Source organism: Amphiura filiformis, chromosome 4 (assembly GCF_039555335.1).
Source record: "Amphiura filiformis chromosome 4, Afil_fr2py, whole genome shotgun sequence".
Lineage (NCBI taxonomy): Eukaryota > Metazoa > Echinodermata > Ophiuroidea > Amphilepidida > Amphiuridae > Amphiura > Amphiura filiformis.
Window position 1 is genome coordinate 58506705 of NC_092631.1, and position 26666 is coordinate 58533370.

General features: G+C 36.7%; 1 protein-coding gene across 2 annotated transcripts in view; it reads left to right on the top strand.

Annotated features, from left to right (window-relative positions):
- The window catches only part of LOC140151130 (poly(A)-specific ribonuclease PARN-like), a 55683-nt gene that overhangs the window by 24134 nt on the left and 4883 nt on the right, over positions 1-26666 (top strand). For both annotated transcript variants that reach the window (XM_072173350.1, XM_072173351.1), the window contains exons 16-18: positions 2486-2647; positions 5949-6240; positions 23422-23522. In XM_072173350.1, the coding sequence (XP_072029451.1) occupies positions 2486-2647; positions 5949-6240; positions 23422-23522 (555 nt within the window). The remainder of the gene's footprint in view (positions 1-2485; positions 2648-5948; positions 6241-23421; positions 23523-26666) is intronic.

The window sequence follows — 26666 nt, forward strand, 5'->3', positions numbered from 1 at the left end:
GTGCAAGGTGAAATGCTTTGAGGTGGTAATTTTTCTTGGAAAACCCTGACTAAAAGAACAAATGTTGCATACTGTAACATGATCATGATAGATACATGTAGGCAAAGATATGAGAGAGAAGCAGGGGAAACTGAATATGAGGAACATATAATGCCTAGTGAAAGTACATGGCATGCCATGCCATTCAGTTATTTGCGTCATCTAGTTTTCATTAAAAATTCAGTCATTAAAGCATCTAACAAAGAGAGAACTTGACAAGCAGGATGCAGGGTTGCAATCGAGGGGGGGGGGGCTTGAGATTGGAATTCCAATTTCCTTTCTCACAAAGTAAGGGCTAAATGTAAAATTGTACAATTGTGTTTGGGAGTGACCTTCTCTCCTTTCTCCTTTTCCTTGCTATATTCTTCCATTCCTTGCTTTATTTATCAAAGCTATCTGGGCCAGCATGCATCTTATTAGCGTACACTGGCTATCCAGGCTTGTGCATTTTTATTGTATGAGCTTGGAACGGTCGATGGATTTCCCATGGATTAGCATGTGTCCCTCACGGACCAACCTGGGTAAACAAAACAAAACAAATGACCATACGGGGATGTGCTACATATATGGGCTCATTGTCAGGCCTCTGGTAAACAATGGCCCCTTTCCTAGGTCGTTTTTTGGTATAAGATGGGTAATTTTCCGTGCCCCAAGTTCACCCACCTGGAGCCCAATTTTCAACAAGAAAAAAATGAAATTTTGTAAAAAAAAGAATTAGACATTTGTTAAATTTGCCAAAAAATCTGGGTCTCTGGTATAAAAATGTGTCCTGTTTTCTTGGAAAATATGTATATGGGTCTACATAAGAATCTCAAAGGCACATCAATACCCAAACCAAATAAATGTGAGTACCCCCCTGAATAATCAACCTTGACATAAATTATTTACAATGTTTTATGGGAGAAAAACATGAGTCTTTGTGAACAAATGATCCTATGATCAATTTGACCTGGATATGGTAATTCATCAATTGGTAGAACAAGGCAACATTATTGTATACATGATGGAATGGTGCTTTCAATGAATTGTATGCATTCAGTTGTGATGTATCTACATCATTTATACACATTGTAGGGCCGTATAAAATAATTTTTTGTTCTCGTCCCTGCCCGCATCACTGTCTGGGTTTGAGGTTAAAGCTCCAGCAATTCATTATGATGATAAAAATTAGTGTTTTGTAATTTTAATTGAACACCTCATAACTTAAAAAGCACTGCATCATTTTCCAGGAATAGGTTGAAAAAGGATTACAATTGCTTGCTAGCAATACTAATTTTGCTAAATTGCACCAAAAAAACCCAAAAAAACTCCTGCGATTGTTAGTTCATGAAATTCCTCCGGATGAGAACCAAAACATTAATTTTATGCAGCCTAAAGACTACGCTTTGGTGAAAACTGCATCTTAATTGAACTAATATAAGAATATGAAACAGAAAATGGACTGTTCCAGTTAAAAGTCATATGCCCCCTATGGAAGACAAGACCTTGTTCTCCCACACAGGGGGTGTAGATTATAGATGAAGCCACCCTTTCAGGTAACTCCATTCAAAATTCTCACTCCCTGTGTGGGTGATTAAGGTCATGTCGTCCATAGGGGGTGTATGGATTTCAACTGGAATAGCACAATGCTAGATATATCCATTAGGTTTTACAGAAACATTTTTGTGATATAAGCCCAAACGATTTTTGGTTAAATATGAGTACATCCATATCAAAAGTATGCACTTGCCGGCTGTTACACATCAAGATGTTTCCAGATAGCAAGAGCGCCTGTGTGTTTTCATCCCGTCATACAAAATACAGTTTGTTAATGAAAAATACAGCTTTTGGTGTTTCAGAATACAGTTTTGTGGCAGAGGTAGGCAGGTCTGCACATGTCTCTTAACATAATAGCAAAGAATAATACCAGACTCATCTCTAGTGGAGGTCACTTCAAATCATCCCCAAGTCGCATGGTTTAGGAATACAGAGAAGTATTGAGATAGACTTGGAATGGTATATAAATCAAGGACACTATCCTCCCAAAAAGTACACAACAACAACATAATTTGGGGAATAAATTGTCACAAAGATTCTTCTCAACTGAATTGATTCTCCTAAAACCATATCGGGCATTCAAAACTTGTTTAATTAGCGCAACCCAACCAAGCCCCCCCTACCCCAACAAAATGCTTCCTTGCTATGATCAATGCGTGCACCCTATTAATGAGCAACATAGGCATGGCTTTGTGTTTCTTTCGTGAGGGTCAAAATAAGATTTGATATGCAGTTGGCCAATCATAATATTACTGGTCTGTTATTATGATTGTAGGATAATTAAATTAGCCAATCAGAACCAACTTCTGTTTTTTACGCTGTGTATGGGCAAATAAGGTAAACAAGTGCCGCACTTCTCTGTAAGCAGTTGTGATTAACCATTTTAATATTTTTGATGTTTTTTATGCAGTACAGCCAAGTCGAGCCCATGTGTTCCATGTTACATTCCCGCAAGAATGGAAAGGCTCTGATCTGTATCAGCTATTTGGAGACTTTGGTCCAGTCTATATAGGATGGATAGATAGTACTACAGCATTTGTGTCACTCTCAAACCAGGACAGGGCTGATTCAGGTATGTATCAACTGTTTGCAGACTTTGGTCCAGTCTACATAAGATGGATAGGTATTTTGCATTCGCGCGCGTGAATGAGAACTCGGGTGTCGCAAACTTCATGCACGGAAGTGAACTTTACGAAAAATGTCTCAAAGTGGTCGTAAATTAGATCCAAACATAATTTTAGGGTTGATCTGTTTTTGAATGACAATGAAAGTGTTATTTAGAGACCAGCCTTGTATATATCGCCTGATATAAAAAAAATTGTATCTACCATCTTATATCACATACATGTTAACACGGCTTGGTCTCAAATGAATACTTTTCTAATACGTATACTCTGAAAGTCCTTAAGTGTGCTGTTGAAAGTTTTCAGAGTCGCAATGAGATAAGTGACCTGCTCAACATGTTGCCTCATGATCAGTTGCTGTTGCAAAACATGCCTGGTCTACATTGCAAACATTCGCCTGATTTGCCCCCAACAGGCCACATTATTAGACTCACAGGCTTGAAATGACGCCTGTCACCCGCTAAATTTCACCATTGACGACATCAAACCAAAATTTATTTAAAATTCCTTCATTCACTCGTCTCAGAAATACAGGCACTGAAGAAAAGAGATAAGCTTGTACAATTTGCTTGATAGCCTTTTACAACATGTATTCATTATACAAATTGAGGGTTTCAATGAGTTTTCTGTCAGACAAGTATAAAACTATCAAGCTTTTGTCAGGATTAGCTCTGAAGTCTTCAGGACAAAACTACTGGGACTTGTACACGTAGGCTGCCTTTGTCTACAGAATATCATGTAGGATGTGGGGTTATACATACATCTTTTGGGAGAGTTCAGGTTAAATAAAGTGTTACATTTTTAGCCAGGGTTACCTATCAGTAAGTCATCTGAGAAAAGTTCAGTTTACATTGGCATTATGTTTTGATCAAATATTAGGTTTTGATTAGGTACGATCATGAGGATTTGTGTGTAAATACGGAAAACAAATAAGCGATTGTGTTCCAGGAAACATAATTGAGTGTTGCATGAGAAATCACCCAAGGGTTACATTTGGCAAATAATGCAACCGTTGAAATATGCGCAACTAAGACATGACCTTTATCTTCCACATGGGGAGTGTGAATTTCAAATGGGGTAACCTGACTGGGTGACTCCATTTGAAATCTTCACTCCCTGTGTGGAAGGTTAAGGTTGTGTCTTCCATAGAGGGTGTAACTGTAAGGATTACAAGTGGAATAGCCCATTACATGTATGTAAGATCCAATTGGATTTGATAAACTAGAATTTAACATGAAACACTAGGATCCACAACATGCTCATCTATCAAGGCACAGTTCTTTAACCTCAACACATTTGCACATTCATTGAATGACCTTTGAAAATTTGGGTACAAAACTCATACTCTGAAACTTGAGGTCAAATTTTGCACTATGATTGTTTAATTGAGGTTATTGAACTATGCCATTGGGATGAGGCCATTGTGGTCCATAGTGAAACTGCCATTGAAAATACTGATGATACTCCATCTGGATTGGCCATAAGGTACAATTGGAATTGAGATGGCTTTATAAGTTTCCACAGGGGGTATGTGGATTTTAAATGGAATAGCCCAGTACATGGACCCTTACAGAAGTGGTTGTGCTTAATGAGTTGTCTGATTTGTGCATAGGAATTAAAACATGTTATATACTTGGGAGTGAAAAAATATATGAAGGATATTTGTGAAGGCTAATTATGTCTGGGCATCTCAGTGCAATACAAGGAAGAAATCATATGAACCTTCAGCTGTATGTGTGTATCAATTAAAGACTTCATCATAGACTACATGTAAGATTGATTGTGAGGTAAGCTAAATAGCCATGTGACACAACAATTCAAATTCAGTGGCGCCATTTCCTGCTCCAGTTTCAATAGTGTTACAGTGATCTTCTACAGGCATTGATGGCATGGCGGCGGGCTTCAAAACATTGTCGATTGATGTATTTTGATATAGAATATCGCATGATGACATCATGGTCATGCAATTATGATCATTGGATGTGCGGGCTCCACGTGGCGGTCTGCATTCTACTCTAAAAAGCAGTGTATTGCACAAGAAAGTTGAGCCACCTTTGTGTTACGCAATGCCCGCCTTTTTATATTACTGAATAAAATATGGTTGAAGTTTATTGTGAAAGTTATTGTAATGTAACTTTTAATATAATTAATAATATATTTAGTGTGAAATTGCATTTTTAATTGTTATGTACTAGATTTAGAGAAATATTTCATAAGTTGTATATAACAGTATTATGCAGGGTTAAATGTAGGCCCCCTACATGAGCTTCCACACGCGGTAACTCATTCTTGAGTTGTAAATGGTAGGTGTTCTCATTAAGTACATGCTATCATGAGTCATTTTTCAAAATTTCTAAACATTTCACTGAAAGTTGTAAATTTGAAATTTCTTTAACAATAGAACTCCAGCATCAAGACAATCGCAAATTTGCTCAATCAACTGCACCCTGGTGCTATCGCTTACTTTATTAAGGTGACAGCGCATTCAATGAGCATGTTGCGTGTTTGCACAAATCATGTACCGTGGTGCTCTTACGTGACGCCGCTGTCCACTGTGTGGTTGAATACATGTTCAAATTGCCATATTGTCGAATATGTTTCAAATGGTTGATATGATTTGATGGTCGCACATGATTGTTGTTATTTGTAAAGGTCCTCCTCAAAAGGTCTATTACACTAACAAAAAAAATCATGTTCATTGTCAATGATGTCTTCACAGACTACTACAGACCATGTATCAACAGTCAAAGTCCCTGTGCATTGTATGCTGTGAATTCTCGCATATTCATGAGGGTTGGTTGTTCGATTGTGCCGTGTCTAACAATCACGCCAGCGTTGCGTGCCTTCGCGATTACGTGATTGACCGTAAAAATATGCAGTAAGTGCGTAGCAGTTGTGCCTGTCGCATTTCATGGAACAATCGGCCCTCATTATCGGGTGATGCTGAGACTTTGACTGCCTGCACGCGGTCTGTTATCTTTTTCGTCCATGGATGTCTTATCTGAAGTCATTCAGAATAACTGAAGAGCCAAGTCATTAGAATTTGACTTTTAGAATTCGCCCTAGACCATGCACACACTATGGAAATAGCTTCTTCTTTGATGAAGATTAAACAAAGATTAAAAATTTGATTTTCTGAGTGTGTACGTGCTGTCTTCCCTTGATTATTTTGATTAAGCAATTCTCAATTTTTGTAATGTTTTAATTATTACATTTTCCACCTGTTTTTCATTCCTTTTCATTGTCTAGTTTTAAAGGGAATCGAACCTAGCCCACTCTACCAAGTTATCTCTTACAAGCAATACAGAGAACAGTTCCCCGCTGATCCCCAACCAGCGCTAGAGATTCCTGCACCATACCATGAGACTGCTACAGTTGCTCCACCAGACATAAAGAGCCCACCAGACACTGGGTACGATGCCAGCTCAAGTAGAGGAAGCCGAGGTGTGAAGAGACATCATGACTCGGGTGATAGTACGGATGCAGATAGAGAGGTGGCAGAACTCATGCATGGCAAGAAACACAAAGCAATGGATCCAAAGTAAATATAAATATCTCATATTGGGCTATTCCAGTTGAAATCCATATAACCCTTGTGGAACTCATGACCTTCCACACAGGGAATGTGATTTTCAAATGAGGTTACCTGAATGGATGACTCCATTTGAAGCCTAAAACCCTGGTGTGGGAGATTAAGGTCATGTCTTTCACAGGGGTGTATGGATTTCAACTAGAATAGCCCATTTCTCCCCAGACATGTTTTAAAGCATAACATGTTCGCAGTAAAGCATAATAGTTAACAATACTGTAAAACATAATATTTTTACAGTAAAGCATAATATTTGAGCTGTAAAGCATAATATTTTCACAGTAAAGCATAATATTTGACAATACTAAAGCATAATATTTTCACAGTAAAGCATAATATTTGACAATACTGTAAAGCATAATATATTCGGAGTAAAACATAATATTTGACAATACTGTAAAGCATAATATTTTTTGCAGTAAAGCATAATATTTGACAATACTGTAAAGCATAATATTTTTGCAGTAAAGCATAATATTTGACAATACTGTAAAGCATAATATTTTCACAGCATTAAAATTTCATGTTTTCCTTAAGGAATCAGATAGCAACGCTTGCACAGTATTTTTTGTGGGACATTATGAATACGAGGTATGTCCTTCTGATATCAAATAATTTTGATTTTTTGAAATTCGCGATATAATACAAATTTTATGGCAAATTAATAAATATTTATACATTTAACAGCCCTCGAAGCAAACTTTCAAAATCTAATAATATGTACTTAAAGTGTAACACTGTGTATACTTTCAGTCATCTGGGATTTGATCAATTAGTAGATAATTAAATCTGGTCAACCAGAAAAACTCACTTTTTGGTCAGATGGAATCACCGACGTTTCGGCCAAAACCTTTGGCCTTCAGCTGGGTGGATGTAGCTGGGAGGAAAAGTCGTCCATCATTTGAAAATTTTGACCTTTCGTATTGAAGATATACATTTTTCCCATAAGACCTAATCAATTTTTAATAATTTGCCATATAATCGCGAATTTCAAAAAATCAAAATTATTTTATATCAGAAGGACATTCCTAGTATTCAGAATGCAATTTGGTGTGTCTGATGTTCTTTCAGGCACAAAAAATACTGTGCAAACATTGCTATCTGATTCCTTAAAAGACCTATAGGAAGAAAAAATACTTGTGTGCATGAAATTTTCATGAATCAACTGTACTCGCTGAATTCACAAACTTTTCATGCATGTGAACAGGTCATGTTTTACAGTATTTGTGCCGTAGAGAAAAACCATGACCACAGTGACCTAAGACACCATACAACCAATGAGCTTATCCATTTAAAATCCATACACCCCCTATGGAAGACATGACCTTAAACTCCCACAAAGGGAGTGTAGATTTCAAATGGGGTTACCTGAATGGATGACTCCCATTTGATATTCACACTCCCTGTGTGGGAGATTAAGGTTATGTCTTCCACAGGGGGTGTGTGGATTGTAACAGCAATAGCATATGCCTGAAGTGATGTTGCCCCTAGTGAGTTCAAATACCTTGCATCGATGCATGAAATGTATGCATTAAATTGTATTGAGGTAACGAAAAGGGAGAATCCCGTTTTTATGCTTCAACAAAGACAGGAATGTTATGTGAAAGTCAAAGCTTGCTCTGGCTGTTACGGGATCATGAGGGCGGTTAATTTTTCACGTATTTGTATTTATGAAATTCATAACATTGTGGCTTTAACCTAGCCCTGGCTGCCATGTAGTGTGACGGTTAATGATTCACTAATTTGTATTAATGAAATTCATAACATTGTGGCTTTTACAATTTTAAAAACATTAAAAGAAAATTGAGGCCTTCTCACAGAATGAGCAGAAAATCACCAGGGAAGAAAAGGAGATCAGGCTCATTGAACATGTCAGAAAACAATAGAAAATAATAGAATTCTTCATTGAAATACTGACTTTTGAAGACCAAGTGAGGGAGTAACCTGACAAGTTATATCATTTCAAAGCTTTTGATCAAGAGAATGCAAATCTGGACAGAGCTCAAAATAAAGGTTTGCAACTTGCCTCTAATTTTGTAAGAACATGTCAAATTTTTACACAATAAATAGAGGCGATAGGATTAAACATACATAAACATCAAAATCATGGGCTGGAATGATATAGAGGCATTAATAATTGAATATATTTGAAAATATGTTGAGGTAAAAATTGGAAACAATTATTTATGTTGCATGAACCCTCAAGTAGTTTAGTCGTTTTCAAATTAAAGTTTTCCGACGAGAGCGTGATTATAACTCTGGGTCATCAACGCTAACAAAAACAACCACTATTTAGCCTGAACACAAATTTTTGCTCAAAAGGGTACCATGATTCATGACATATCTTGTCCACCATTTTGTTGAACAGTGGTACATGTTTTTTTTCTCTGGTCGCTGCACCTGGTTTTTGATCTTGATTTGCAATGGTCTATTGAAACATGTGATGATGTAAGTAAAAGTTTATTACAAGGGGCCAAAAATACAACTTCCTTGCAAAGGGCATCAGCAAATAATATAAAAATCTGGTAGTGCCACATCAACATGTTTTTGCCGTCACATGATCAAACGGAAAACCAGCTATTATTGCAATAGATGATTCAATTCAAGAAAATACTGTAGAAATGTGACTTTGCAGAAAAAGGGCAGGTGAACTACAGGGAGTATTCAAAGGGGGACTTGCAGCACAAATCTGAAAAAAAAAACCCCAATGTTTGCGGTACCAGGGTAGGAGTGATAGTTTTCAGTTCTGTCATGAGCAGGAACCACTGCCATGCATGCCTTCCGTTTGTTCACAGGTCTGTCTTGCAAGTGCTATTTATATTTTCTGCCTCCAACACTACATGACTTTTGTATTTTTGGTCAAATTTCTGGCAGCCACTTTGTTTTTGTAAGTGAGAGTGCACTATGTGAAGGCTGGCACTCATGGGCAGGGACCTACATTGTTGGGAGGGATAAGGTTATATATAGTATAGCTGTTGGCGGATGGAAGCCTTAATCAAGATGCTTGGGGCTTGGTTCTTAGAGAGTGATTGCAATCAATAAGGGTCCTTATTCGCCCATTGCATGGTTCCGCAATGAATAAGGGTCCTTATCGCCCATTGCATAGTTCCGCAATAAGGAAGAAGAGTCTTGGACTAGCAATAGACATGAAAGGTAGAATTACGTAACTTTACACACTGTTATGACTGGTTCAATTCCCATTCATGTACCGCATATAGCAGAACTGTGCCATGGCTAACTACAGGTAAATAAAGTAATTCTTGGCCAAGCTCGAACGCTAGTGGCTCTGCGATAAACACAATCGCACATAGCGCAGTACAGAAGAAACCATACACACGCCTTACATTTAGTACATGCTTAGCACGCTACATGGACGCAAGGCACATGTTCCAGCTTGGCCAAGAATTACTTAATTAACCTGTAGACCTCTAGTGGCAACTAGTAATTTTCATGTACTGGATAAGTGGTAATTTTCACAATGGTTTTATTTTCATGAATAAAGGTTAGGTTGCAAGTTTAACAATATACAAATATCAACTTATATTAGATAACAACATTGTTAAAATATGAATTTTGTGAAAATACCATTATGCATAAAGGGCCCCTTTGGCAGAAATCACAAGAATTCTGTACTAAAAAATAACCACCTACTACAGATAATTGAAGTATTTCTTGGCCAAGCTGGAACATGCGCGTTGCGTCCATGTAGCGTACTAAGTGTGTACGCAATGTAAGGCGTGTGTATGCTTTCTTCTGTACCTCGCTATCTGTGAGTGTGTTTATCGCGGTGCCACTAGCGTTCATAACGTTTGAGTTTGGCCAAGAATGACTTATTTTACCTGTAGGTGAAGGTCCCCTGTGGGCAAAATCAATCAACAGAGAGTAAATTGCATGCTGAATTTACTCTCTGTTGAATGATTTTTCCCACAACGGACCGTCACTTAGAGAGCAAATTGAGCTTGAAACAATAGAAAGCGTGTTCAACTCATAGTGATGGGGATGAAATGGGAAATCCCCGGCCAGTTGCTGCAAACAAAAGAAATGTTTGGGGTGATTAATTAAGACCCATAGCCCTATTTTTTCAGGTATGAACCGTGTAGTAAGTTTTATTGCACAGTATTACACACAGGGAAAAAGACCTTGTCATTTGTGATTGATCAATGAAATAACGTTATTAGCTTATGAATATGTATGTAATGTAATAACCACAAATAAGATTTGCTGTAATGACATAATTTTATATGGTAACCAATTTTATTATTGATTTTTCTTCTTCCATTCTTTTTTAATCAGAATAATTTGGAATGGAAGAAAGGTACATTGGGGTTGGGGGTTAATTTTTGTACTATTTTGTATGTGACATTCTGACTTTTAAACATTGCCCATACAAATCCTTACATATAGTACATATAAGCAAAAATGAGACCATTTTTCCAGAAAGTCATCAATGTTTGCAGCACAGGGATGTTTTCAGTTCTAATAGGGAGGGAAGAGATATCCAAACTTGTTTTTTTTTTTTTTTTTTGGGGGGAGGGGGAAGAAGGTACCTTTGGTTTGACAAGTTACTACAAGTGCCCAGGAGCATGCCTAGAAACCTACAACCCCAGAGGGCTGTAAACTGGGGCTGAGTGGCAGAATGTTGCTGAAAATCGTGGTGGAGGGGCTTGGGTCTTACCTAGGATTTGAGCTTTAAATAATAGGCCCATGGTCACAGGCATGGTTAAAATTATAGGCACAAGGTGATCTCAAAACCATGACTATTTGACTGGGGCTTAGTAGCAGAATGTTGCTGAAAATCCTGGTAGTGGAAGCCAGAGTCTTGGCTAGTAGGATTTGACAAGTGCCTGTCATTTTCACCAAAACTGCATGTCCAAAATTTGACTCTGAAAAGATGAACCAGACCTCTGCCCTTTCTGGGGTTCTCACGAAGCTATGCTTGTGTGCCTTTTTTTGAGTACAAAACTAGCTTGTGTGTTGATTTTTTCTTGTGTGTCTAGGCACAGAAGCAAGATCTTGCGAGGGGGTATAGAGCTCATTTTTGAAGGTATTGAAAAAGGCACACAAGCAACAACCAGTCTGTACAACAAAAAAGACACACAAGATGGAAAAAAAGACACACTAGAGGTCCGTCAGGCGTCCGTCACGTGTCCGTCGGGTCAAAAAGACACAAGAAAAGTCACACAAGTCTCACAGACACACAAGTAGGGGGGGTGAGTATGTGTGTGCATTTAGTTCAAATAGCTATTGTTATATACCTCATATATAGATACCTGTCATCTGATTGAAAGTGTAGTCATTGAATTAGCTATGCCCTCAAAATGAACTATGGACCGGTCATGGAAATGAACTATTGACCAGTCACGTGCATCCCAATCAAACTGTGCAATCGCAACATCAACGTACATCCATTCGGTATGTAAAACAAATATTGACTGCTTTATATTTGGGACATGGTTAATATTGTAGGCCCGCGGTGATCTCCTAAGGCCTATAATCTTAACCATGCCCCTCTTAGCAGTCAATATTTGAATACTATATAGCCATGATTTATTTTATTAGTCTGATCTTTTTTTGACTTCACAAAACTTATTCAAGCATTATTGTTAGAATTTAGCATGCCATAGGCATTAATATTGCCTGTCCCAGGAGCAAACTGCCTGTCCAAAATGACAGATGGACTGTTTCAAACTAACACCCTGGAGGGGCTGTAACCCCCAAACCAAAACTTCCTCTCTGGTCATACCACTGAGTATTCTCCATTCAGCAAACATGGATTGATTTGGTGTGCTGTGCCTTATATTCTAGTTTAGTATTTCAGCTTGTTTTGAGTATGAGGCCCTCTATCAGTGCATTTAAGCCAGGAATAGCTGTAACGAGGGGAAAACCCCTTAATGTCGCAATAGGTGATAACATGAGATCCTTGACCTTATTATCAGTCCCACCTTGCAATGAACAAATGTTTATTCAACAGGGCAAGATTGGATAACTTGGATTACATGTGATGATTTTGTAACTCGGGTGAAACAAAACAATTATTATTGCTATGATACAGTCAAAATATTATGAAGTTAAATTATAGTGGTGTGGTTTACCACTAAAAAATTACCAGTAATTGTCCTTGGGAGTGGTGTGCAGGTCACTGGTGTGCAAAGTGAAAGTCATCTCAAGATAAAGGGAAATTGAATTGATGATGTTGATGTTTTATTTTAACAAGATTGAACTGATATTGTAATCTATCTTTTGTTATTAGAATTTAAGAAAACAATACAATTGAATAGCGATCATGAACTTATAGGAAAGTAAAAGTACATAGGTAATGTTGAATCCAAGGAACCAAACCATAAAACACATCAAGAATTAAATACAAGAGGAAACTTTGAATATGCGAACAACTGGGAAAAAGGTCAAGGTATTCCGAACTTGCAGTGGAGAAACAAGTAAAACACAGACATAATGCAGGGGGACAAGAAACAATAAATGCAGGCACAGAAGTAGGAAAAACTGTAATTTTGGGTTTTTACTGGGAGAAACTGGGAGGGCAAGAGTTCTGACTGGTGGGGCATTCCCCCCATGCTTCCCCCTGCATGGTGCTGCCACTGCCTGCACTCAACTCTGGGCTAGCTACTACCTTAAATGAGAAATTGTAATGAACAATTGGCGTTGGAGCCCGACATAAAGTTTTATTTATTTATTAATCACGATTTTAGAGATAAAATATAGTAGTTGTCTGTCAGACAAGTGCATGGCTCATCATCTTATTTCGAAAACTGCTAATAAATAAAATGATTTCTCAGTTTGAATTTGAAGTTGAGGTTTTTTCCCTCTACATGTGTGTGGTCGCTCTTTGAACAAGTTCATTAGGAATGTTGATATCAACTGTGAATTTTGTTCATTTTGAACAATTCCAAGTAAAAACTGAAGAAGCCACTAACGTCACTAAAAATGTGAGTAAACCAACTTCGTTTTTACTTGGAATTGTTCAAAATGAACAAAATTCACAGTGTGTGGTCGCTGTTTCAGGCCATTTGACACTTTGTATGAATGCTTGCATAGATTTTATTGAACAGTTCACTGAGTAGGCCAACCACACTGTAATGCATTTATATAGTTCCATTATTTTCACAATACAGCTACATGGAATGTGATAAAAGGCATAACAGGTTATTGTAGACTAGAAATCTATGATGATAAACTTTAAAAAAAGTGTAAATTAAAGTGAAAGTACAAAGTACCCTACCAGTGTGTGTGATGTTAACTTGTTAAGTATCCCAAAATACAAATTTCTAAGAAACAGAAAACTTTCTCCAAGTGTAATCAGCAAAGATGAATTTCTTGAACTGAAAATATAACCAAAATATCATATCCTTAATAAAAAGAGAAGGGAGGGGATCAAGGATGGGCCATTCCAGTTGAAATCCATACAACCCCTATGGAGACATGACCTTAAGTTTTCTCACAGGGAGTGAGAATTTCTAATAGAGTGTGATGCCATTTGAAATCTATACCTCCGTATATAAGATTAAGGTCATGTATCCATAGGGGGTGTGGATTTCAACTGGCATAGCCCAATACTTTGCTAGCCTTCACTTTTATGGCCAGCAAGCTTAGCACCATCACATTTCTCTGACAATATCAATGACAGTAGTGTAGTGTCAAATTCATGTTCAAAAAAGCTGCCTGAAATCTCCATCCACAATGATGGCACAGGTCTATTTAGTAGTGTAAGTTAAGCAAACTGTAGATCCATCCTTTGCGCTAATTTTAGAGATTTGATTTAACCCACCACCTTACTGACTGTCCATTGGGTTAGGAGTGTTGGTTGGGCCCCCATAGGTTTCTGCAGTAAAATCCATGATTTTAATATTGCTCTTTTGAAATCATTCCAAGTGATATGGATTTAAAACTTGGTAGCTAGGTTAAAATAGACATTTCCTTACATATCTAGTAGAAAATCAGGTGAAAATTGCATGTTCTTGAGATTTTTAGCCACAATTTCAACATAGCCAGAATGTCCTAATTTTGCATGACTGCTCACATTATGACATCATAGCAATATTACGGGGGGAATGTTTGTACTTATTTTGGTATCACTGGATAGAGGAGACCCATAGCTATACATTGGTACCCCATATAACAGTATATGATGTTTAATATGAACAAATATGGAAGGGGTTGCAACAACCACCCTCTTCCTAGTTCGTGTTACAAAATGTGACCTGCTCCTAAGATATGAGCAGTAAGTCGCAAGTTGGGAGTTTCGAGACATTGCAACTGTTGAATTGTGGTTCTTTGTTTGAAGACACCTGGTGCAGTAGTGTGTGCTTTGTGAATGGGGACATAACTGAATATAGGGTACAGCATATTATGTCCCCTTTCACAGAGGACATACCACTGACTATTACAGGTGTCTTAAAACAAAGTACAGCAACTCAACAGTTGGAAAGTCTTGAAACTCCCAACTTGCGACTTATCATGATCACTATAGAGGTTGTGCGTGAAATTATTGATTGGTTCGTGTTACGCTTTTTGTAGGAACAGGTCACGAACATGGTTCAGTAGGGCAAGGGTTAATGTAGTATTTCATGTAGTTCATGTTGTGTAGTATTCTCGTTTTCATTTGCCAGGGTAGTGGTTGCATATAAATAGCTTCTTGGTATGTGGATGATGCACATTTTGGAATGATGGTACACCAACCAATCAATAATTTCACGCACAACCTCTATAGTGATAATCTGATCACATGTAACGCTTTGCTTGCGTAAATAGGTGCTATCACTTAATACTTTCTTCAGCTCGTAACGGGCTATTCCAGTTGAAATCCATACACTCCTATGAAAGACATGACCTTAATCTCCCACACAGGGAGTGTATTTTTCAAATGGAGTCACCTCTTATTCAGGTAATCCAATTTGAAAATCACACTCCCTGAGTGGAAGGTTATGGTCATGTCTTTCAAAGAGGGTGTATGGTAAAGCCAAGAATTCTCAAATCGCGGAATTCAGAGGTAAAGCGGAAAAACACATTTCTGAGAAAAAAATAAAAAATAAGCAAAAATGACCTAGAAAAGAGAAATAAAATGCAATTGAAAATAAATAAATAAAATACTAAATGAAATGGGTCATAGATTTACCGTTACAACGCCTGTCCTACCTCCCATTGCAGCCATGATACCCAATCACCCATCCCAACTTTGCAACATTGCAATGATTCTTGTGAAATTTTATTATGTCAGAAATGTGCTAAAATTACAAAGCGGAGAAAAGCGGAATTTAGCATTTGTAAAGCAGAAAATTCTTGGCTTTAGTGTATGGATTCCAACTGGAATAGATACGAATATACTCATAACATAGATGAATATGGATGAGTTGACTTCTGACGTCATTGCCTGGCAGTATGCGCATGCAGCAGCACAATTCCTCTTGTTCCTTGCCTGGCAGTATGCATGCGTCCCGGGGCGTGCGTATCATATTTTGTTCAGGGCCTGTGCTTTTAAAACTCCCACCACATCACAATAAGGCTAGTGAACATGTGTAGTGGTTGTATGTTGTACGCTCAAGCATATCGATATACCAGTCCCTTGCCTTTGTTGATAAACATTGAGGTTAACTCAACTATAGAATAGCGTACAATCTGTTGGGTGAACACCTACGCAAAGGGCGCTTTGCTTTTTGCACACCTGCCACCCGCTTTTGTGGATTAGCGTGATAGTAATTTAGAACTTTATTAATGCATGCAGTAACTAAAACTGAATAACTTTTACCTTAATAAGTTTATTAACCTTCCAAATTTTCTATAAAATTAATAAAAAATCAGAATTGTACATTGTCATGACCATATGGTCGAATCCAACGAAAAGTGTACACGGCATGTTCAGGGCCATAACTTAAAAGTATTAATCAATTGGCATTCGTTTTTTGTATTGTGTTTATTAAGCGCCTTGATCATACGCTTGGCGCCATATATAATAAGACCCCTTCTGTGAAAAACTTAGACACAGAGACCCCAAAACATGATGCTATTTTTACCCATTTTTTCAAAAATTTTGTTAAAGTATTTTTAAAAACATCTAAATCAGTTATGAAAAGAAATCATTGGATTGAATCTAAATTGATTTCCTGAAAGGTGTGTATTCAAAGATTGCCTGTTCAATTTTTCACATATTTGTACATAATTATGAATTTTTGTGATAATTTTTTGAGTGGTATTTTTTACATTACCTACGAATACAATTTTTCATAGCACTAGATATATCTTTAAAAATGGAAATCACTAATAAATGCATAATTGATACAAGCTTTGATATGTCCAATACTGAAATGCATTGCATTCGGACATCTTTATTAATGTGTTTAGCTGCCAGAAATTCTAAATGGCACAAAGGTAGGTTTGGTAAAAAATATACATTACCTCCGAATACATGTTAAAAGCTGTGTCATTTCCACAAAGTGAGAGAATAGTAAACAATAGTTAAGCAATAGGTGCAGGGTAATACACTCTTTATTTCTACCAAGTTTCAATAGCCTGCGTTTAAATATTTCTGAGATGTCAACAATAAAAGCAAGTATTCAGTAGGTAAATTTCGGTAACCGAATGTTACCTACGAATACAATTTGACATCATGACAGTATTGTGAAACACCGCCATTCATGCCATTGCCCATATTGGTACATAACGAAGGCCTGTATGTTTGCTATCAAATCATATGTCAATGAAAGTTGCGAATTCACATACATGCCCACCATGCAAAACTGAATACGGCTTAATTGTTGAAAAATATGTACTGAAATAGACAACGGTCTGCTCATTTGAAAGAAAAATCAGATTCAAAGAAGATTAGAAGGGGATAAATACTTGGATTTGTCAACTGTCATGTGTGCTTCATTTTAAATGTTTACCGACCTTCTGGTTTCTGAGTAATTTGTATCCAAATTGATTTATTCGAAGGTAACCTTTTGACGTTTTCGCTAAGGTTACCTACGAATACCATGGAAAAAACGACTGTTCTCATTGTCTCATGATCTAGACAACACAGTGATGGACCCTGGTATAAAGCTAATTGTAGTTGCCCTCAAACGAAAGGCCACAAGACGTAACTGACTCCAAGATGGACTTCACAAGTCTGCAATAACGGTTTCAAGCGATTTGTGTGCAATTAAGCAAATTAAAGTCACTTTAGTGCCTTTGTTTCTTACTTCAATCCTCTTTCAACCGCTGTGAACCGACATTATTAATACATGGTAGGGTCTAAAGTATCAATAAACGCACATAAAGAAAATAATACATTCAAAGTGCTTTATAAAATGAAGTTTTGATTACGATACCCACCAAAAGTCTAATTCTTACCTACAAATACTGAAATGTTACTTACGAATACAGCATAATACATGACATGTGTAATGAAGTGTCCCTACCAATGGAAATTAATTGTCAAAAACTTTAAGCGGTACCCCAGGACACTATTATTACCCATATACTGGATTCATTCAACAATTATTTATTATGTAAAATTGCTGATTAACTACTTGTATATCAAAATGAAGTGGTCAAAATCTTGCTAAAAGCATCAAAATTTGTTTGATCTAAGGTAATAGCATTTATTCATTTGGACGTACCATCTGAAAGAGATCTAAAACTACCATTTTATTAATTCATTACCATAATAGCAAAATTTAAACCTCTAAACTCAATATAGATATTGTTAAATTGCTCATGTTACCTACGAATACCGGGTTTCTTCACCTTTTCATTGTATAAAGCGTTAGGTGTATGCGTATAATTCCTAATATTCTTGAAAACATATATCCTACTCGTTCTTATACAATGTGTAAATTGATTCATACTCATTTGATAAATAAAATACAGAAACTGACCTAAACTTCATTTTCAAAAATAAACTAGCATAAATTGACTAAGATCATATTGATCGCGTTATAAAAATAAAACAAATATTTTCTGGTTGAGCTAGCATTTTCCTGACACCCTGTGGTCTACATTACACGAAAAAAACGTTAATGGGAATATTCCATTTGTTTTAGGTTGATTAGTATTGCGATAGTGAAAGCATCCTAGTGGTATTCGTAGGTAATATTGGGTTTTGATATTTCATTTACTATCACACGTCCTGGATTTATTTTTCAAGATTAGTAATGGCACTTTTGGTTCCTATAAGGCCAATATGTCATCAATCAATGGGCAAAAGGAAAAAATTGTGGAGACATTTTTATTTCGGACTTTTATTTTTGGCCCGTGGAAACTTTTGGTTGGATTCGACCATATGTGGAATCAGCATGGAAAATGCTTTGAAGTGAGTACAAACAAGCCCACTATTGTTTCAGTGGTTCTTGAGATAGCTCTTGATATTTTGAGAAAATATCTCAAAACTTAGGACTTTTAATATGTCAAAGCCTCTGGCTAGCATGCAAAGCATAATTGGGTCATTTATATTTAACTAGTACAATGGGCTGTTAGACTTGAAACCCATTCACCCCCTGTGGAAGACATGACCTTAATCTTGTACACAGGGAGTGTGAATTTCAAATGGGGTTACCTGAATGTGTGACTCCATTTGAAATCTACACCCCCTGTGTGAAAGATTAATGCCATGTCTTCCATAGGGGTGTATGGATTTCAAATGGAATAGCTATAGATGACCTTTGAACCCATGAAGGATATGGATTACGTGACAAGTTCATATTATCTTAAGCGCTTCAATCAGGTTAATATTAATAGCATTGCGATGTTATCTATTGTTTGTTCCGAGAAAGATCCAAATAAAGATTTCCATGGAGTGGTTCATCGGAAGTTTATCAGATCATCTGTCCGGTGTCCAGCAGGAAGAGATAGCATTGATGATTATCGATACCATCTTGAATCTTGGCAGCAGACCAAAGGGAGCTATTTAGGACACTTTGAATTATTGAAAGATATAAAACAGTTTTAATAGTTTATGTAAAAATGTAGTTACTTTCAGTTGTTATATTGGGTGATACTACAATTGATGGAGACATGAGACATTTTCTTGAATCTTGAGGACTATATGCCGTCAGCCTACTACGCTAATTGCCTGAGTCATTTTTTGTAATTTTGAGAACAAAGTACAAAATATGGTTCAAGCATGCACATATTTATTCACCAATCTTTGCACAAGAATATATATGGTAATGATACAAATTAAAGGAAATAATTCGAAATAATTTTGGTGATTTTGTAACTGATGCATGCATGAACTACATTTTGTACTTTGTTCTCAAAATTACTAAAAATTACTTTGGAAATTAGCGTAGTAGGCCTACGATATAATATTACAAGCAGTTCCATATTTAAGTTCTGTCAGGGCTGTGTGTGTCACCTGCATATATTACTTTTCTTATCTGTAGCAACTGGGAAATTTTTAGCCTAAATTGTATATGTATTTGTGAAGCTGACAATGTTGGCATACTGATGCAATAGTGAGACAGACTTAGCCTATAATATTGATTGATAGTTGGTGTCAGGGCCGGATCCGGGATGGTTAATTATGTATAATAGGGGAGGTGGAGACACTATGATTGGCTAAAATATATGGGCTGATTTTGTATGATTTTGACCCCCTTTTGAATCCGTCCCTGGGTACGATTTATAGTATTTATTGTTCTTTGTTTCAGATGTGTTAGTGCAGCTTTAGCTTTACGATCAGATTGTAACGCAGTAGAAATAATCAATTGTTGTTCTCTTTAATGTTAGGCCCATAACTTGCATATATGTTGAGTTTGGTGCTAATTTATGCATCAAAAAGGGCAAATTTAGATAGTTTACATTTAGTCTTTATGTAAGTTTAGTATTATGAGATATTTTAAATGAAATCGGCGACTGTCTTAACTTGTGCAAAATAGTGGATTACGCTATAGTATAACGATACTCCAGAATCCATGATTCCGCTAGTTGCTTCAGTCACGAATGCCTCCCCTAAGTGCAGTGTACAACATGGCCGAAGGGCTCATAAACCATGCTGTGCATGCAAAATAAGAGTGTGTACCATGTATGTCACGCATGGAAAGGCAAATAAAGCTGTACAATTACGGTTCCGGCTCTATTGTACCCAAACTGGGGGCATCCGGATACAAACATAAGCATTTTAGGGTGTACTTTATAATACAACCTCTTAGTCTTAACGAGTGGTAAATTTTGGAGTTTCAATTCAGTGAATTGTAGTTTCATTTATGGGAACAAAATGTCCCACGGTCATACTGGTGTACTATGTATTTTGATTCATATTCCATGATACACATAACCAGGGGTGTGATTTGTCTGGGTTTTTCCGGATTTTTTGTCGCCAAAATTTATGCAATTTTATTGATTTTCAGCCTAATGTAGGGTTTATTTGCCCAATTTTACCGTGTTTTTCTGGATTTTTTGCTCATAAAAATCATCAAAATTCAGATTTTGGTACCTTTGTCATAGATGTGCTAACATAGCATGCTAGTGGTTCAGCTGAAAGCTGTGTATTTAAAACAAAATAAGACATTTACATGACAGTACATAAATTAGCTACATGTGTTTGAATGGGGCTTCAACCTCGTCAATACTGCTGTTTTTTCAAAAATACCAAATGACAGTTTGAATGACTTATCCTTCACTTTTAGGCAATTTATAAACAATTTTTAAAATATTTTTACACTTGCGCTGGGATCACTGAATGGGACTTTAACTCTCTCTACCTCACATGGGAAGGTTTGGGTGGGGATAGATGTGTCCGGTGTATTACTATTATCTGCCCCCATCCCATCCCATGGGAGACACTAGGGTGTCAGATACGCTAGACTTAATGAAACAAATTTCATTTCATGTCAAAAACAGAATTGCTGAAGAGAAAATTTGAATCATTAACCTTGCCTAAATACATTTTGTGTTACAATTACAATGTAATTACTTCCAATAGGAAATCAGTATGGGATGTGAAGGTTTTGGGTTTTCCAAGTAAAAGGAAATAATATAAACAAGAAGTTCAAAAAAGGGAAGTGGAATGTTGGATAGTAGCAAAATGAAAGTACATATAGAAATAGAATGTAGAACTTTAAAAATTGAGTGGCCAGAAGATTGTAGGAAAACAAACAAACAAATAAACAAACAAACAGTTACTGATGCCCTCAAGTCATTAACATTCTTGTTAAGAAACTTAAATTCTGTTCAGTTGTATCAAAGTTCACCGTTTGACTTGTGTTCGTGTAATGAAGTTATTTATTGGACACATATTTTTAGAACATTCAGCGCGAGATCGAGTCACTGTGGTATGGTGCACAGAGACACGGATACATCACAAGTCACGCTAGGATTAGCAACGCAAGTCGTGCATGAATAATTTCTTCAGCCCGTTACTTTTTGGAATGTGTTTTCCATCATTAACAGTATCAAACAATAAAGACGTGTAGTTGGCAGACGAAGGATTCTGTCTAGGTTATTGATACCTTAACTCTCTTCACGCGGGTGTCGACTGCATACGACAAGTTTCAAAATTTTTTTCAAAAGTCAAAATTTCAGAAATGTGAATTTTCATGACCATATTTGGAATCAGCATGAAAAATGCATTAAAATGAGTACAAACAAGCCTAGTATTGATTCAGTAGTTCTTACGATAGCTCTTGATATTTTGAGAAAATATTTCAAAAGTTGAACTTTTTCTATTGAAGCGCATGGCTAGCACGCAGAGCATTAAAATTTGGTAAACAATAGGTCAAAAAAATGTCTTTTTTACTGGTGTCTGATCACATTTTTATACTTCACCTGAAATTATTGAGGGCCTGAAGGGTATTCGAGCCCCCGCACCCAAATTATAGGGGGGGGGTGAGCCCACACTAGTCTCCTGGTTTCAGAACCTACAGTTTGTCCACTCTGAAGTACAAAGTGACAACGCGTGTAAATAGTGTGCAGTGCTGCGTCTCTGCTGCATGTATGCGTGCCTTCAAAGTTGGCACAATGTGTGCGTCCGTGTCGCTACTTTGTACTTCAGAGTAGGCTGACTGTATGATCTAAACAAGACATATATTCCAGCACATTGAGAAAATGCTTGCTTGCGATTTTAAGCTTTGCCCAGTGAATTTTGCACTGAGGTCATTGGCCAAAAGCAGTATGGTTGATACAGTCCAGTAATATCTGATAAGTGAAGGCTTTATTAATGCTCCATCATCACCCAGATCAGTTAATGCTCTTTAGAAGATTACCAGATGACTGCTTTGACATATGGCAGAAACAATACTCTGCAGTTTGGGTTCATGTAGGGGAACATACCACACGTCGTACAGCTTACCCCCAGTTTCCCTCCAGTAAAAACCCAAAATTATGAACATTTCTGCCACTGACACTCTGTTGATGGAGAATTTTCAGTTGTTATTATTATCTGTTTCAATTCCAGTGACACCTCATGCATATTGTTGTGGGTAGGATTAGGCCTATTTTCACTGGAGGGGCATGAAAACTAGCACTGCAGTCTTGTCATTGATTTTTCAAAGTAAAATGCTAATACGTATACCTATTTCAATGCATCCAAATGTCCATGGAAATGAATGAGGTGTCATTGGAGCTGGAGTAGTTAACCTTAACACCCATAGATACCACAAAATACCACGATGAAAACCACTGTACATGCATGAATCCTAGGGTCTGCGATGACGCAATCACCCTAAGTGCTAAATGCTCACAGAATCACTGCCCGGGGTAGTGTTACCTGTGTAGCTACCGGTCGGTGATCGTGTGCTTGGCATGGGAGGGGTCTAAGGTTCGAATCCCGGGGGGTGCCAAGTGACTTCTTTCTTCATCTTCTCTCCTTTTAGGGTTAATAGTAAAGGCAACTTATACAGTACGCTGTCATGAAGATGATCAAGGTGACAAAAACAATGAATATCTTGCACTACAATGTAACAAAATAACAAGATAATCATTTGAACTGGTGAAAGCCTACAGATAATAACAGCACTTCTCTTTTTCATCTGACTTCTCTTCTTCATCATGCTCAAGTAGAGCATCTTTGAGGTGATCCGAAGGTCCCAGGTTCAAATCCTGGATGGTCAGTGAATTTTTTCACTTGCTGTCATTTATGTTTATTATTATTTATACCACAATAACAATGTTATTGTTTACCTTTTTTTCCTTCTTCTGCAGTGCCAAACCATTTGTTTCCAGGATAACTCCACCACCAGCTGAACAGGACAACAAAGATAAAGAAATAACACCAAAGAAAATAGATGGTGCTAGTCCAAATGGTAAGAGCCGCTACATACCCGACATAGAATAATCAATGTTACATATCTTCTTTTAATCTATTCCCATTCTATATATTCTCTTTCCAGCGATGTTTTAAGTTCTAACGAATATTTAATGATGTAAAATCGATAATATGTTATGTAGAATGTCTGGTGGAAATATATTACCGACTTTGCATCATCAAACATTCGTTAGAAGAAAACATTACTGGAAATAGAATGGGAATTGATTAAATAATGAAGACTTGTGACATTGAATATTCTACATCCCTAAAAAGTCTGTAGGGGCCTTAAGCGTTCATTACATACTTTGATATAGAGAGTAGATAATGTTAGTTCAAATGTTTGGTGAGTTAAACACTACTAATTGACTTTTCGGTAAATCCCATAAGCCTTTGCGAGTACACCTGAGATGTCGTCATTTGATATCGCATCGATCTGCACCGATGCGCACATCGTTTATCGAACATCGTTACTGCTCATTGCAAGTCAGCGTGATGTCAAATGATGACATCTCATGTGTACTCACAAAAGCTTATGGGGTTTACCGAAAAAGGTCAATTGCCTATCATACAGTTTAAGACAGCATTCAAGCTTTGACTTACGTTTGGTGGCCAGAATGGTGGAAACTTAAATTGAAAGATATCCTACTTAAAGGAACATTTTCTAGGGTGAAATGTAGAAACTGAATCTGACATAAAAAATACATAATTATCAACTTGAAAATTTCCCCATAGCACTGTACAGGCATATTTCTGCCCGAAGTCCCCAAATTAGAGCAAAAATTAGAGCAAAAAAAATAAGTTCTTCAAAATGGGGATACTCAGGGCTAAACAAAAAACATGTTGCTCTAGAGGGAGGCCTTGGTAAGGGCAACATGTCTTTTGTTTCGCCTCAAACCTCCCAATTTTGAAGGACTTATTATTTTTTTTGCAAAATCCATGACTTTTTTCACGCCCTCAAAATCCTTAGGGGTGGGGTAGCATTTTGCAAGTTATTTTATTTTCTGTAGATCTAGCTTACTTGTTTGTTATATCACCATTTAGCTAATGAAATACTGAGCAAAAAAACACTTAAAGCATCCCTATAGCTCATACCATTGTGGAGATATGGCCTTTTCAAATTGAAAATGATGCGAATATTGTATTTTCTTCTAAATCAATTGTCACCCGAACCCTCAAGTTTCTACCCCTGCTACAAAAATAAAGAAATATATGGATCCCATTCAATGCTTTTAATATCACAATTGTACCCTTGTTACACAATTAGAATAGAAAATTAGGCACTATTTGATAGTTTTCATGTTCATAATTATACTCAAAGGAAATCTGCAAGTCAAAATTTTTTTTACCCCAAAATGGACATTTTCGGCCAAAATCGGACAAAAAAATGATTTTTTTCTCAAATTCTCTAAAGAATAGGGAGTTTTAAGTGCCAAAATCTGAAACTAGATGACATTTTACCCTTGGAAACATATTGACATTCAAGAATTTTGGTTCTTTTCACCCCAAAATACTTTTTTCACATGTGTGTCCGCCAAACGTAAGTCAAATCTTGAACGCTGTCTTAAGTAGAAATATTTATGATACAATCAAGCTAAATGAGTCTGATATCGAACAAAATCAAAATTAAGTTTTCCATTTGATTACACAGGCTTCATTTTGCTGAAAACCCCGTCATAATTAGACCTACGGTTGCTCAGAACAATAAAATACAAAGGAAGTTGAATACTATTATTAGCTGTATCTCAAATTCAATATTCCTAACATCCGACTCATTTTGCTTAAGTTTGCACAGTATATACTTTTCCCAGAACAAGTAATAGCTGTGAAGCCTGCTGAAAAGTCACACCAAAGAAGTATGTAAATGTCCATTCATTAATTGCATTATTAACAATGTATTCTGTCAAAAGTGGTTGTCTTTGAATTGGAACACCACCCCCGTTTTTACCCATTAGACTAGTTAGCTGTTGTGAATTTGTCAAATTGTGGTATCTTGTGAATAGTAATTACCTTTGTAAAAAATTGTTGTGGTCATTTTGAATCAGGCTAGATAAAGAATTCAAATATCACATTTACACTTTCGTAGGTCTTGTGGTTCTTGAGTTGTGATGTAAAGCGTGTCGAAACAACACAAAATGACACATATCTCAAGAACCACAATACATTAATCAATTTTTGAAAGTGCATTTTTTCCATTCCATACCCATTCAAATCTTCAGGGTGTAATTTTTCATTAATCCCCTAATGTAGACAATGAAAATTTTTTGGGGGATTTGAATGGCTATTACTACTCCGACACGCCTAATTAGTGATGCTCATGTCAATATTCTAGTAAGATTCAGTCACCAGGAAATAGGTGGAGAAAAATTTGCATGGCTTTTTCTTTTGACCCACAAAGCATCCTTGCTGGTCCATGTACCAAGGGACAAAAGCTTGCACCATATATGTGCATTGTGTACAGTACTAGTTCATTTCCATGCACTATATAATATTTATAGTATCATGTGATTAGTTTTGCCTCGTTTCTGGTGAATATAATTATAGAGGTGCGGTATTGTGATAGCAAAACTGATTTAATTTACTAAAGTCACTAGAATTTTAAGAAAGCTAATTATAAAAGCAAAACTAGGCTTTTCTACAAGTGGTGTCTATTAGTATTAGGTTTCATATTATGTGAACAGGAAAAGTCAGCACTCTTGCTATTTTCCCCTTCACAAAAATATTGAAGACGCAAACATTTTTTTTTTCACACATTTTATTAAATTTACCTTGGAAACTCAAGCATTACTTTTTCACAAATGATTTTATAGAGCAAATGGTTTTTGATAGTGGTTTCTGCATTGGATATTATTGTAATCAATTTGAAATTGTGTCCTGTACACCTCACTGCACTGTACCAGGGAGGTGACAAGACAAAAATAATGGTGCAACCATCAAGCAGGATCTGGGGAAGTATATATTTTGGGTCGAAAAAAATTAGTATCATGATTAGGAGAAATACAATAAATTCAATAATTACTCAAATAGTGGTCCGTTTCACAAAGCCTTGTGATCAATCTTACGATTGGTTTACTATACCACATGCAATCCCCTATTATTTCCATCGTAAGATCGATCGTAAGCCTTTGTGAAATGCCCCGAG